This window comes from Meles meles, chromosome 6 (genome assembly GCF_922984935.1).
Source record: "Meles meles chromosome 6, mMelMel3.1 paternal haplotype, whole genome shotgun sequence".
Lineage (NCBI taxonomy): Eukaryota > Metazoa > Chordata > Mammalia > Carnivora > Mustelidae > Meles > Meles meles.
Window position 1 is genome coordinate 46313503 of NC_060071.1, and position 15249 is coordinate 46328751.

The following is a 15249-nucleotide window of genomic DNA, read 5'->3' on the forward strand; positions in this document are numbered from 1 at the left end:
TCAAAATAGTCAACATAATATTAAAGTAGAAAAAAGTGGGAGGACTGACACTACATGACTTTAAGATTACCACAAAACTATAGAAATCAAGACAGTGTGGTATGGGTGAAAGAACTAACAATCACACCAAGCGAATAAAGGGTCCAGAAATAGACCCAAACAAATATAGGCAACTGATTTTGAAAAGAAGCAAAGGCAATTCAATGGAAAAAGTACAATCTTTTCAACAAATGGTGACAGAACTGAACATGCAAAAAAAAATAAAATAAAATTAATCTAGACCTAGAACTTATAGATTTTACAAAAACTAACTCAAAATGTATAATTATAGACCTAAATATCAAACACAAAAGTATAAAATCCAGCAGGTAACACAGGAGAAAATGCACTTAACTTTGCATTTTTTTTACTTCTACACTACAACTCCTACAGCACAACTCAGGAAAGAAAATCCCCCCACCCCTACTGCCCCAGTCTCATTAAAATTAAAAACATCTTCTGTGTGAAAGACACTGTTAAAAGAATGAAAAGACAACCAAAGACTGGGAGAAAATATTTGCAAAACACATATCTGATAAAAGACTTACTTCAATGGTACAAAGAACTCTTGAAATTTAATAAGAAAATGAAAAATTTAAAAATGGGCAAAAGACCTGAATCTCACCAGAAAAGATATTCTGATAGCAAATAAGCATTTGAAAAGATACTCAAAAGCACATGGAATTAGGGAATTGCAAATTAAAACAATAATGACATATCACTACATCCCGGTTAGAATGGCCAAAATTTGAAACATGGACAACACCAAATGCTGACAAGGATGTGGGGCAATGAATGCTCACTCACACATTCCTGGTGGAAATGCAAAATGGTGCAGCTGCTTTGAAAAACAACTTGGCAATTCCTTATAAAACTTAACATAATCCTACCATAAAATCCAGCAATCACGCTCCTTGTTATATACCCAAATGAGATAAAAACTTATTTGTACACAAAACCTACAAATGTTTATAGCAGCTTTAGTCATAAATGCCAAAACTTAGAAGCAACCAAAATGTCTTTCAATAGGTGAATAAATTGGCACATCCAGACATGGGATAGTATCAAGTGATTTTTAAAAATGAGTTATCAAACACAAAAAGAACATGAGGAAACTTAAAAAAATATTGCTAAGTAAAAGATGCTTATCTGAAAAAGCTACATACATATGATTCCAATAATGATACGACTTTCTGGGAAAGGTAAAAACCTAAGGACGATAAAAAGATCAGTGGTTTCCAGAGGTTCAGAGGGAGGGAGAAAGGGATGAAAAGGTGACACACAGGTGACTTTTTATGATACTGAAACTATTCTACAGAACACTGTAATGACGGATGTATTAAACTTATAGAATTTATAACACTAAGAGCAGACATAACAAACAACATCAACACTGGACTTTAGATAATAATAATGCATCAACATTAGAACATCAACAGTAAAAAATGTACCACACTATTTCAAGATGTTAATAATAGGGGGAAAATGCAGGGCATATAAGAACTTAGTATACTGTTACAGCCAATTTTTCTGGAAACCTAAAACTGCCTAAAAAGTAAGTTTATCTTTAAAAATTATATAACTGATTTATTTTTCCTCAGTACACATCCTCACTGAATGTTATTAAATGCTTGCTGCATCAGAAAAAAGATAACCAAGTTCTTTCAGATGAATTTTTAAAAGTCCTTATGAGTAAGGACCAGTCTGACAAAATGTAGTAACATATGTAGTATTAAAGTAAAAATAAGTTATATCAAAGAACAACAGAGTGAAGAAATTGAACTTATAGGACTTAAAAATTATTTTCAGGGCGCCTGGGTGGCTCAGTGGGTTAAGCTGCTGCCTTCGGCTCAGGTCATGATCTCAGGGTCCTGGGATTGAGCCCCGCATCGGGCTCTCTGCTCAGCAGGAAGCCTGCTTCCTCCTCTCTCTCTCTCTGCCTGCCTCTCTGCCTACTTGTGATCTCTCTCTGTGTGTCAAATAAATAAATTAAAATCTTTAAAAAAATTATTTTCATATTTAGGTTAAAAATACTATAAAATTCTCAAGTATATAACCAAAAGAATATTATTTCTCATATATACACAAATATATTAATATTATATCAATGGATGTATACCCTTTATTTTTTTTTAAGATTTTATTTATTTATTTGGCAGACAGAGATCACAAGTAGGCAGAGAGAGAGGGGGGGAAGCAGGCTCCCGCTGAGCAGAGAGCCCGATGCTGGGCTCGATCCCAGGACGCTGGGATCATAACCTGAGCAGAAGGCAGAGGCTTTAACCCACTGAGCCGGGATCATAACCTGAGCAGAAGGCAGAGGCTTTAACCCACTGAGCCACCCAGGCACCCCAGGATGCATGCCCTTTATAGAACTCTTAATCCATCAGGTGTTGTAAGAAGTATGTTACATATGTGATCTTTTTATTGACTTAATGTTTTACTTCACTAAACATGATTATTGATATTGACACTATGATGGTTATACATGGGAACATGGTAACCATTCTATCCAGCAGTCTCCAAGAAAAGAAGGAGTCTTTTACCAAAGTTAGTGAGATTTAAAAAGTCAAAATAAATAAATTCAAATACTTTTCTTATACAGATACAAGCAGAATCAGGGCAAATAACTGATTCCATCACTATTAAAGCGTTCTAAATAATCACCCATTAAAGACTATGGACCCACGTCAAATACTGCCTCCTCCATGAATATTTCCTCTAATTTATCTGACCCACTCTTGTCGGCTTCCTCTAATCCAGGCCAGTTTCTTCAGTCTCTACTGCACAAAACAACTTAGCTGTTTCTATCTCTGTACTTCCATTGCACATTTATATACTTCTTTGTAGCATTTCTGTTATCATAATTCATCAAAACAACACATACCAAAAGCAAAGAAGCAAACCTCTTTTTTCTCCACCAAATGATGATGAGTACAGTAAGTACAGAGGCATTATCTTAGTCATCTTTCTATCTTAGGGGCTTTTCAATTAGCAGTGAAAAAAAAACTATTCATAAGTTATGCTGAAAGAATATAAAAATTCAGAACAGCTATTTACTCTCATTAAACTTGATATTATGAACTCAATGTTTTTTAAAGATTTCTGATGTCCCATCTTCCTTCTTCCATACCTGGTTATCCCAATATATGAAACTTCCTGCTTGTTTTCATTGTTAACCAGGGAAAGCCCAAGACTGTGGAGAGAAAAGGTTATTTCATGATCGGCCTGCTCCATTTCTTCTGCCTGCAGTGCTTTGGAAACCAAGGCGACATCATCAGTGAAAAGCAACACTCTCTGGCGTCCATCTAGGAATGATACCCAGTGTATCTGAGTATTTGCATCATAGGGAAACTGGCCACATTCATCCTGGGGAAAATAAAGACCATATTCATCCTATAAGCAGTAAGTTTTTATTACATAAAGTTAAACTACAGTATCTGAGAACATTTAGAAAAATTTAAAAAACGTGACTATAAATTGGAAAGCTAACCATCAAAATGACATAAATTAATTAAAGTCATAATGTATTTTAACTCACCAATGCTTTCAAACAATAACAAACATTAATAGTGCTTGATTTTTTTTGTACCCTACACTTGACTGCTCCAAGGGCACTCAGCAGGAACAAGAGTACCCTGCAAGGGCACCTGTGTCCTAAGACGCTTATTTGTCTCTAAGACAGAGAGGATCCTAAGTTTATTAGAAGAGTAACCTCACATAAAAATAACCTCGTTTATTTTTATGTTTTAATAACTTACAACACTGCAAATATTTCTATAAATCACACCATATAAAACTATTGTTTGTTCTTAGTGTGTACTGTTTTGTAAAGCCTTCTTGGCTGAAGGTCTCATATAGCACTAAAAATGTAAGACTTGATTTGGTCAGTGTTTTTAGAGACTGAAATAATGATTTCCTCCTCATTCTGGGCTACATAAATATAAGAGTTCATTTCAACAAACAGTACAAGGACCTACTATATACTTTTAATTTCATGCTTTCTTAGAAAAAAAGGCAAACAAAGGATTTATCAAGAGAATAGGAACAGCTGAGTTTGGTTGCTGTTTATCAGCAACCTATTCTATTGCTGTCTATTGCTTTTTTTTAATTGAAGTATGGTTAACACACGATGTTTCATTAGTTTTAGGTGGACAACATAATGATTCAACAACGCTCTACATTATCCTATGCTCACCACAAGCGTAGCTACCATCTGTCACCATTCAACGTTATTACTGTACTACTGACTATATTCCCTAGCTGTACCTGTCAGCTCCATGACTTACTCATTCCATAACTGGAAGCCTGTACGTTCCACTCCCTTTCACCCATTTTGCTCACCCCCCACCTAAATCTCTGGCAACCACAAGTTTGTTCTCTGTATTGATGGGTCTGTTTCTGATTTTGTTTAGTTGGTTGGTTGTTGTTTTTTAGATTCCAGTGTTTAAGTGAAATCATACAGGTATTTTTTTTCTCTGACTTATATCTCTTAGCATAGTACCCTCAAAGTCCATCCATGTTTTCATAAATGGCATGAACTCATCATTTTTAAGACTGAGTGAATGGAATATTACTCTGTCATATCATCATATTCTATTTAAAGTTTTTGCTTTGAATTATAGTTGTACAGAAATTAAAATCAACAACTTTGCTTTCTTTTTACTTGTTTGCCTCCTAAATCGTTACTGCCTCTTCATGCTTATAATGTTCTGTGTTAGTTTGGTTATGACATATCTTTTGTAAGTAGCATATATTTAGATACTGTTTTCTAACTTAATCTGAGTTTTGTCTTTTAAATAGGAGAATTTAAACCACTTTCATAACTGATGGGAAGTTAAACCATCATAATTGATGGGAAGCATGGTTTAACGGAAAAAGTCCACGGACTATTAAGTCAGATAGACCTGGTTTTGAATTTTATTTTATTTTTTTATTTTTAAAGATTTTATTTATTTATTTGACAGACAGAGATCACAAGTAGGCAGAGAAGCAGGCAGAGAGAGAGGGGGAAGCAGGCTCCCCGCTGAGCAGAGAGCCAGATGCAGGGCTCAATCCTAGGACCCTGGATTATGACCTGAGCCAAAGGCAGAGGTTTTAACCCACTGAGCCACCCAGGCACCCCCTGGTTTTGAATTTTAACCTGCAGTCCTGAATTCCAATCATAAGAATTAGTGATAATATGCAGAAAGCATTAACACAGGAGATAGATTCAATAAAAGGTACTTGCCACTTGTTACATACTTCCTTAAGTCTCCTTCCTTTACTCTAAGGGTAAAATTGTCTTTATTTTCATTTTCTCAATTGCTTTAAAATTTTCTTACCAATGATTTTAGTTTTACTTATTAACAGATTTTTTTAAAAAACAAAAACTTTAATCTGTACTTCTGTAATTAGAATTTAAGATTAAATGGTGTATTTATGGTATGAACAGAATATATTGATTCCCTACTCTACTTCTACTTCATTTGGGTGTGTCTTTTTATTTCACCACGCATTCTTCTATTTCATAGCTGTTACAGCTTTGTAACTTAGTTGAGGATGCAAGACATAAACTTGGAAAATTTCTCGTGGTCCTCCTGTAGTAAAAGAAGTTTCAGGGGTATAATCACCTGATTCTACAGGATAATTCCACATTTTTCTCCTGAGCTATTTTTTTTTTCATAAACCCCATGTTGCTGTTTTTTGTTGTTTTTTTTTTTCCCCTGTTCATTCACACTTAATAAGGAAAGTTCTGTTTAGACCTAGTGTTTGTCAATAATGTATGGATTTTCTTTGAACTCCCTCACCATGCCCACCTGGGCCTAAGTAGAACTCTGTTCTCAAATCGACTTAGCAAACAAGGGAATGGGCAACTGCCTTGCTTCTAGGTCAGTTTCCAGAATCTGGCAGATTAGGTGCTGACTGAGGCATAATTATCTCCTTTTCCTATTGCCTGGTTCCCTGGTTCTCTAACACCAAATAGAAAAGAAACATTAAAAACCACAATCCCCACATACACTATTCCCAGATTCTTCCTCAATCTGCCTCAGTATACAGATCTGAATATCCTCCTCCAGGAGTTCTTTCCCACTTTCTCTCTAGTGTCTATATACTACCACTGGGTGTTGTAGTTACTGAGCAGCGTTAAATGTGACAAGAGGGAAACAATACCAGCACAGTCAGAGACCTCTGCTAGAGCTCCCATGTCTCTGAGCCGAGAAGCCAAGAGGATCAGGGAATTTAAGCCTCTGTACCAGTTACAAAACTTTGTTTTGGTCCTGTAAAAAGTAAAGCATAGGCAATGCAGTATAGCTCCATCAAACTGTTATGGTGAAAATTATTCCAAGAATCTTGTAACAGAGGAACTATCTGATTTTTCAAAAGTGGGTTAAGTCTCTTTTATGGGTATTTCAGAGGGAATAGAGGAGAGGATAATTCGGCCACTACTAGCTGATTATCATTTTAAAGCAAAAGTAAATAAAGCTTTTTTAACAACTGGCATCATCAGACAGCGGAACAGGACACACTGTATGAACTTTTCGTAACAGAATATATTTCTATAGAAACAAAAGATCTATATTACTAACATAGGAGCAATTCCTACGCTAGAGAAAGGCTGGTAGGTGAATCCTTAAGACCTTCCCAAAGTTTAAGAGTCTAAGAATAACATATTTGAATAAATTAGACTATATTAGCTACCTAAATATTATTTTAATAAATTATTTCATTAAATTCCTTCTGTGGGTTAATTTGCATACTGTCCGATTCCTTTAATTAAAATATATGGTCTTCATTGGGAAAATATGCCTAAAAACCTCACAGCCAACAGTGGCATGCATATGTTCAAATTAAAGTTGTTTTTACTTAGCTTTAAAATTCCTTTCTTTAAAAAAAGGTATATATAAAAAGATACTTCACTGGTCTTTACTCGGACAAGATAAAGCAGGCCTGTTTTTTAAACTGTAAAGAAATTATTTTGACTAATCTAAAATACTGTTATGAACTACTTGCAATCTAAACTCCAACACTGATCTATTTTGAAAATATTTCCAATTCATTTTTAGTTGATTAAGGACAAACATGACAGTGAGAAGCTGGCCTGTCTGCTTCCTTCACCACCAGGCCCCTCTTACAGCACGCATTCACATCACATGTTACCTTTAACAGACTGTGTTCTCCGGTATTTGCTGCGTATGTCCAGGTAAGTTTTCTGGTACCAGTAGGATCTGCCCAGGCAAAAAGTCGAGCTTCTCCTGGCACCAAGTGTACCTCCTCCTGTGACCCACTGAAACACAACCACCAGAGAGAAGATGAAAACAGCAGGCCCTGAGTAACCGAGACCTGTGGTTTACAGAGGAGTGGACTGGCACAAAAATCTTCTAAAATTGCCTTTCTTAATAAACAGAACTCTGCCTAAAAATAAGTACCCTAAAATGTCCAATAAACTAACGGCTTAAAGCTTGAGGGATGGGAATATTGCCTTTCTGAAGTTGCAGTGTGCTCCGGACTGATGCAGGCCATGGAATTTATTAAAGTAAACAAACTGGCACCTCAGGGCTCACCTGCAGGAAAAGCTATAAACAATAAATCCTTTAGCAGCAGTAGAACGTCACTCAGTGCTTAAATTTAAGTTTTTTAATCAAATGCAACAGTTAAGAAACATGAGTCTTGGGGAAAAACAAAAATGAGGTCCACACTGTTGTTACTCAAACTGTTGTCTATGGAGAAGCAGCAGTTTTACCTGGAGCTTGCTGGAAGTACAGAATCCTGGGCCCTGCCTAAAACCTACTTAATCAGAATCTGCATTTTAACAAGATTTCTGGGAGATTCAAATCATTAAAGTTTAAGAAGTATAGTCCATATTACAAAAAACTTTCCAGGGAACAACAACAACAAAAGGAACCCAATTAGGTTTCAATCCCATTCTGTAATTTTAAATCTCCCAGTGGATTCCAGTCAGGAGAATTAAGAACAGGTAAATCTATAAGGCATTATTTTATATAAAATAATTCTGTATGTAAAAATAACCTTAGGTATATATAAGATTTGACACTTATATAAAATAATGCCTTGCAGATTTATAATAGTAAGTCTTGGCAAATATATAATATATATTTTAAAGGTTTAAAACTATCTGTTGTGTCCTTAAATGGTATCATCCAAGTCAAATGACAGCACAAGCAAGAACAACAAAATTCCTATCATTCCATATTTATATTCAACACCACTACCTATTCATTGTCCTCTCATTGAATCTTCTAGCACCTCTCCTAAGGCAGGGGACAGGGAGGCAAAAACAGCTTGATAAAGATTTAAAGGGAGAGGTTCACCGAACATTTGCAACTTACAAAAGAATGATAATGCTCCAACAGCTGACACAGTTCCTTATATGCAATTCTGAAATTTTATTTTTTTTTAAATATTTTATTTATTTGACAGAGAGAAATCACAACTAGGCAGAGAGGCAGGCAGAGAGAGAGGAGAAAGCAGGCTCCCTGCGGAGCAGAGCCCAATGCGGGGCTCAATCCCAGGACCCTGAGATCATGACCTGAGCCGAAGGCAGAGGCTTAACCCACTGAGCCACCCAGGCGCCCTGTAATTCTGAAATTTTAAAAGCTCCAAAAGTCCAAAAATTTTTCTATTAGTTTGGCATCAAACATTTGGCTAAAAAACCTAATCTGAACTGCTGTGAGATGGTTAATAGTTTTGACTTATCCCACTTGATATGAATATTTATAAGTTTTGCTTCAGGAATATTAATGTACTGGAATATAGAGAACTGTCCCAAAACCTGCTGAGGGTATTAAAATAAACAGCATGTGTTCCGTGTTATCATACTAAAACCAGAAAACACATGGAATGGGAAACACATTTCCCACAGAAAGGACTGTGGTCCTTCTATGGGACCTCAAAGAAAAACACATAGAAAGGACTGTGGGCCAGTAAAAAGCAAATGAGATTTCCCATGCACCTTGTTTTTCATACCTCTGTTTGTATGTGAGGACGTCCTGTGATGTGTGGTTTATTACCAGGGCAGGTGCAGATCCCTCGTGGTAATCAGAAAAGGTTATGACAGTTGAGTGTTCAGCAGTGTTTACATCCACCAAGATACCCCCATTCTATTGCAGAAAAAAAAATCTGTTTGAGGCATTGGTTTCACTTGCAGGGACATTTGGAATTTCAATCAGTTATGGAGACATAAAAAGTCTGTTTTCTTAAGTTGTTACTGAAAAGCACACTGGCTCTGATCTCTTACAAATACATGTATAGCACCTTACAAATATATATATTAGCATATTCAAATGATTACTGGTAGATTTTTTTTCCAGTTGAATTTTTTTAATTTAAATTCAATTAGTAGTAGATTTTATAGCATGTTTTATTTTATTTTTTTAAGATTTTATTTATTTATTTGAGAGACAGAGATCACGAGTAGGCAGAGAGGCAGGCAGAGAGAGAGGAGGAAGCAGGCTCCCTGCAGAGCAGAGAGTCCGATGCGGGGCTCGATCCCAGGACCCTGGGATCATGACCTGGGCCAAAGGCAGAGGCTTTAACCCACTGAGCCACCCAGGCGCCCCTATAGCATGTTTTAATAAAATATTTTAAAGCAGATTTTGAAAACTGAAGACATTGTATTTTAAAACATGAAAACATAACAGGAAATTAAACTAAATTAAGATAAATTAAATTAAATTAAAAACCATGAAGACATACCAGCTCTTCTAAGCTCAGTAAAGTGCCATTATCCTGTCGGTTATAAAAAAATGGTTTGGAGGATCCTTCATGGCCCACCACTCTCACACAAAGTTTGCCTGACAAATTTTCAGGCCAAAAGGGTAGGCACTGAAAAAGTAAAAGTTAATATCAGTCTTAAAACAATATTGGGGTATCAGTAAGACAATGGCTAATTAAGTTTTCAATTCTAAATCTGATCATGATACAATTATTATTAAGTTTCTTAAAACATTTCCTCCACATCTCATGGTAAGATAATTAACAATATAAGGGCTATTTATGAAACCAAAGAAATTCCATCAGAAGAACACAGATCTATTAGTCTATATGCACTTATGGAATAACTGTAATATGAGAAATTAAGAGCTTACTGATTAAGAATGCCTCAAATGTCCTGAATACTTAAAAACTATAATCTTAAAACATCTGCTTTTGTGCATATCCCATTATAATTCCATAATGCACTATGAATTCTTTCAGTGTTATCTTAGCCTAGAAAAACTAGAAAGACAATTGAAGGCAGAGAAGAGAATACCACAGACCTTGCTGGAAGTCCTAAAATTACCTTCCTAACTGTTTGATCTTAATCAAAGCATATACCTCTCTGAGCCTTATCTGTAAAACTGAGGTTTTAGTTCCTAATAAAATACAAAATGTCCCTCTATTATACAATACCAGGTAAATTCTATCTCTGAATGAAAATGTTACTATTATCAAACACACATCAATGATAATGAGCATTTATATGTTGAGAGATCTTTTTTTTTTTTTTAAAGATTTTATTTATTTATTTGACAGAGAGAGATCACAAGTAGGCAGAGAGGCAGGCAGAGAGAGTGAGAAGGAAGCAAGCTCCCTGCCGAGCGGAGAGCCCGAGGATGTGGGACTCGATCCCAGGACCCTGAGATCATGACCTGAGCCGAAGGCAGCGGCTTAAACCACTGAGCCACCCAGGCGCCCCGAGAGATCTTTTTAATTAACACATAATATATTATTTGCTTCAGGGGTACAGGTCTGTGAATCATCAGTCTCACACAATTCACAGCACTCACCGTAGCACATACCCTCCCCAATGTCCATAACCCAGTCACTCTATCCCTCTCCCATCACCCCCCAGGAACCCTCAGTTTGTTTCCTGAGATTAAGAGTCAACAGAGATCATTCTAAGTGCCTTGGAAAGCCCATGCCTCTCAGAGCTCTAAATTTATATAACTGGAATCATTCCTCTTAACCTCTTGCTAAGTTTATATACATATATACACACACACATACACACAATTTTGTTTTTGAGGTATACAGAAGAATGGTTCTTTAAGCTCAGCTGGTTTGGTTGAAAACTCAGGCAAATTCAAGCAGGAATGCTCATCTTTGCACCTGTCCTCTTCCCCTCACTCTCTTCACTCCTAAAATCTTATTGAACCATCAGTGTTTAGTTCAAATGCCATCTCTTCTATGAAACACTCCCTTTTAATCTTGGCCACAATAATGGTGACTTCCAATAACTGTACTGACGTTAGGGAAGTATGAGATTCAATTTCCTTCTCAGTAAAGTGAGGGGGTTGAATTTTAGGAAATTTTCAAGGAAACTTTCAGATAATCTATTCAGAAATTCTAAAACCACCTATAACTTTGCATGTATTTTCTTCCATGTATTAATTTATGAGTCTTAAGCCCCCCAGCAAGATTATATGCTTCTTGAATGCAGAGACATTATCCTGACTACTGAGATAATTCATAGTACATTCTCTTTATCTTCATTTCACAATACACAACCATATGTTCTATACATATAGGAAGAACTAGAGACTGGGTGTTAGCCCTCTAGACTGGCTGCTGATAAATATTACCAGTACTTTTCTTCTTTTTTTAACATGTGTTTACAGTACAAAAGCAAAGCCAAGGTTTGCTATCATATTTTAATACAAAAATATTATAGCAAAATGAGTATAACAAAGAAGTATATGTGATTCTTATTTATACGGCCATATTTATTCGTACAATTTAGGAGCCAGTTGTAGTAAAGGAAAATTTTACCTCTGAAGAAGCAATATAGTTCCACTTATTAGTGGGCATTGAGCCATCAGCTGCAATTTCACCAACTTCTAGTTCAAATGATGACTTGTTTGCAATGGTGCAAAAGGGAGTCAGAGTAACTATTCGTGTAAGATTAAAACTGCTCATTTTGATGCTAACACCAACCTGTATCAGAGAAAAAACAAGTGTATAATTTCTCAGTACTTTATACAGTTTCTTTGAAATGTACATACATATACCCCATTCATACATGAATTTCTTAAAATATTTTAAAATAACACTTGTTAAAATAAAGTAACTATATAAGCCATATTCAACTACTGCTTATCTTTTCACTAAGAAAAATTTTTGGTTCCTTAATTTGGTTCCCTCAGAAATCAATGCAAGAAATACCAAGTGGTAATCTAACTAACAATGACTTATAATATTTATTTTATTTATATTCTTTATTTTTTAAGATTCCAAACATAAATTCTTTTAAATTAGTGAAGAGGCTCAGTTCTGCTGCTTTATTGTCTCTCTGTTAATGAACTAATATGAAAATTTTAAAGTGGCAATAAAACAGGTCCACTGGCATCAGATTACTTAAATTTCACAATCAAATTTAATATTTAAGAAACATTTGGCAGCGAATAATGGAATGAGGATTCAACTTACTGTCTTAAACTTTTATAAATTCAGGTTTTGTCCTGATACTAGTGGCCAGAGAAAATTACAGAGATAACAGTCCTTTACACAATACTTTGAACTCAAATTTCTGAACCCCTTAGAATCTAGCTAGTTTAACGAACCAAAGAAAATGTGAATGAAATCAGAGGTAAATAAGCAAGCAGAATCTTACCAGGTACTCCATATTGTTGGCAGGACACTTCACACACCCGTAACTTCCCACTGTATCCAATGAAAATCCACTGGACCAGGCACTAGTTGAAATTTTCAATTGTACCTACACCAGAACATATAACCATCATATAAGAAACCTAAAAGGCTATATTAATATTTTATTTGAGGGAAAGTTGTTAGATCACTAGAAATTTACTTAGTATCATGGGACACAAAAAAATAATCAAAGCCATATGGCCAATGGGTCATAGAACCACAGACATTCTAAAAGCCAATAAAATGAAACCAGAGTTCCAATCTTCCCATTCACCTATGCAATGAGTTTAGTGAATTTAAAGATGTATATCAATAGGATCCTCTGTTGTTTTAAAAAAACCAAACAAACCATAAAGTAAATTGGTATTTTCCAGTGTTACACTTAAGATATTGAGCTAACAGGAGGGGAGGAGTCAAGATGGCGGAGAAGTAGCAGCCTGAGACTACATCTGGTAGCAGGAGATCAGCTCGATAGCTTATCTAAACATTGCAAACACCACAAATCCAACAGGAAATCAAAGAGAAGAAGAACAGCAATTCTAGAAACAGAAAATCAACCACTTTCTGAAAGGTAGGACTGGCGGAAAAGTGAATCCAAAGCGACGGGAAGATAGACCGCGGGGGGAGGGGCCGGCTCCCGGCAAGTGGCAGAGCAACGGAGCACAAAATCAGGACTTTTAAAAGTCTGTTCCACTGAGGGGCATTGCTCCAGAGGCTAAACCGGGGTGAAGCCCACGAGGGGTCAGCGTGGCCCCAGGTCCCGCAGGGTCACAGAAGGATCGGGGTGTCTGAGTGTCGCAGAGCTCGCAGGTATTAGAACAGAGAAGCCAGCTACAGAGACAGAGCCGCGGACTGAACTCTCAGCACGGGGTTATCTTGAACCGGTCGCAGGCTCGGTGAGCTCAGAGCGCGGCTGGAAGCTGGGGATACGGGAGTGATTGGGTGCTGTCCTTTGGGGGTGCACTGAGGAGTGGGGCCCCGGGCTCTCGGCTCCTCCGGGCCGGAGACTGGGAGGCCGCCATTTTCATTCCTGTCCTCCGGAACTCTACGGAAAACATTCAGGGAACAAAAGCTCCCAAAAGCCAACCGAGCGGATTACTTAGTCCGGCCCCGGTAAGGGCGGTGCAATTATGCCTCGGGCAAAGACACTTGAGGGTCACTACAACAGGCCCCTCCCTCAGAAGATCAACAAAATATCCAGCCAGGATGAAGTTCATCTATCAAGGAAAGTAGGTTCAATACCTAGGACAACAGCAGAATTCCAGAGGAGGAGAAAGCAAAGCACGAAACTTATGGCTTTCTCCCCATGATTCTTTAGTCTTGCGGTTAATTCAATTTTTTTTTTCAATTTTTTTTTCTTTCTTTTTTTCTTCTACTAAATTTTTTAAAACTTTTCTTTTTTAACGTTTTTTGACTAGTTTATCTAAAATATATATTTTTTTCTTTGTTTTATTTTTTAAATTTCTTTCTTTTTCTTTTTTTTTTTTTAAACCTCTTTTTATCCCCTTCCCCCCCCCCCCCACAATTTGGGGTGTCTTCTAGTTTGGTTACAGCGCATTTTTCTGGGGTCTTTGCCACCCTTTTAGTATTTTATTTGATCCTTCATATCCTCTTATCTGGACAAAATGACAAGGCGGAAAAATTCACCACAAACAAAAGAACAAGAGGCAGTACCGAAGCCTGGGGACCTAATCAACATGGACATTGGTAATATGTCAGATCTAGACTTCAGAATGACAATTCTGAAGGTTCTAGCTGGGCTCGAAAAAGGCATGGAAGATATTAGAGAAACCCTCTCTGGAGATATAAAAGCCCTTTCTAGAGAAATTAAAGAACTAAAATCTAACCAAGTTGAAATCAAAAAAGCTATTAATGAGGTGCAATCAAAAATGGAGGCTCTCACTGCTAGGATAAATGAGGCAGAAGAAAGAATTAGTGATATAGAAGACCAAATGACAGAGAATAAAGAAGCTGAGCAAAAGAGGGACAAAAAGCTACTGGACCACGAGGGGAGAATTCGAGAGATAAGTGACACCATAAGACGAAACAACATTAGAATAATTGGGATTCCAGAAGAAGAAGAAAGAGAGAGGGGAGCAGAAGGTATAGTGGAGAGAATTATTGGAGAGAATTTCCCTGATAGGGCAAAGGGAACAAGCATCAAAATCCAGGAGGTGCAGAGAACCCCCTCAAAATCAATAAGAATAAGCCCACACCCCATCACCTAATAGTAAAATTTACAAGTCTTAGTGACAAAGAGAAAATCCTGAAAGCAGCCCGGGAAAAGAAGTCTGTAACATACAATGGCAAAAATATTAGATTGGCAGCAGACTTATCCACAGAGACCTGGCAGGCCAGAAAGAGCTGGCATGATATATTCAGAGCACTAAACGAGAAAAACATGCAGCCAAGAATACTATATCCAGCTAGGCTATCATTGAAAATAGAAGGAGAGATAGGGGCACCTGGGTGGCTCAGTGGTTGGGCCTCTGCCTTCAGCTCAGGTCATGGTCTCAGTCATGGGATCAAGCCCGCATCCGCATCCGGCTCTCTGCTCAGCGGGAAGCCTGCTTCCCCCTC

General features: G+C 37.0%; 1 protein-coding gene across 4 annotated transcripts in view; it reads right to left on the reverse strand.

Moving 5' to 3' along the window:
• Nucleotides 1–15249, reverse strand: part of VPS13C (vacuolar protein sorting 13 homolog C) — a 194540-nt gene that overhangs the window by 32249 nt on the left and 147042 nt on the right. For all 4 annotated transcript variants that reach the window (XR_006818611.1, XR_006818610.1, XM_046007341.1 and 1 more), the window contains 6 exons: nucleotides 12632–12736; nucleotides 11791–11955; nucleotides 9736–9864; nucleotides 9007–9140; nucleotides 7180–7306; nucleotides 3173–3408 (listed from right to left, as the gene is read on the reverse strand). Coding sequence is in view for 2 of the 4 variants with exons in the window: in XM_046007341.1 (XP_045863297.1) it covers nucleotides 3173–3408; nucleotides 7180–7306; nucleotides 9007–9140; nucleotides 9736–9864; nucleotides 11791–11955; nucleotides 12632–12736 (896 nt within the window). In the remaining 2 variants the exon portion in view is untranslated. The remainder of the gene's footprint in view (nucleotides 1–3172; nucleotides 3409–7179; nucleotides 7307–9006; nucleotides 9141–9735; nucleotides 9865–11790; nucleotides 11956–12631; nucleotides 12737–15249) is intronic.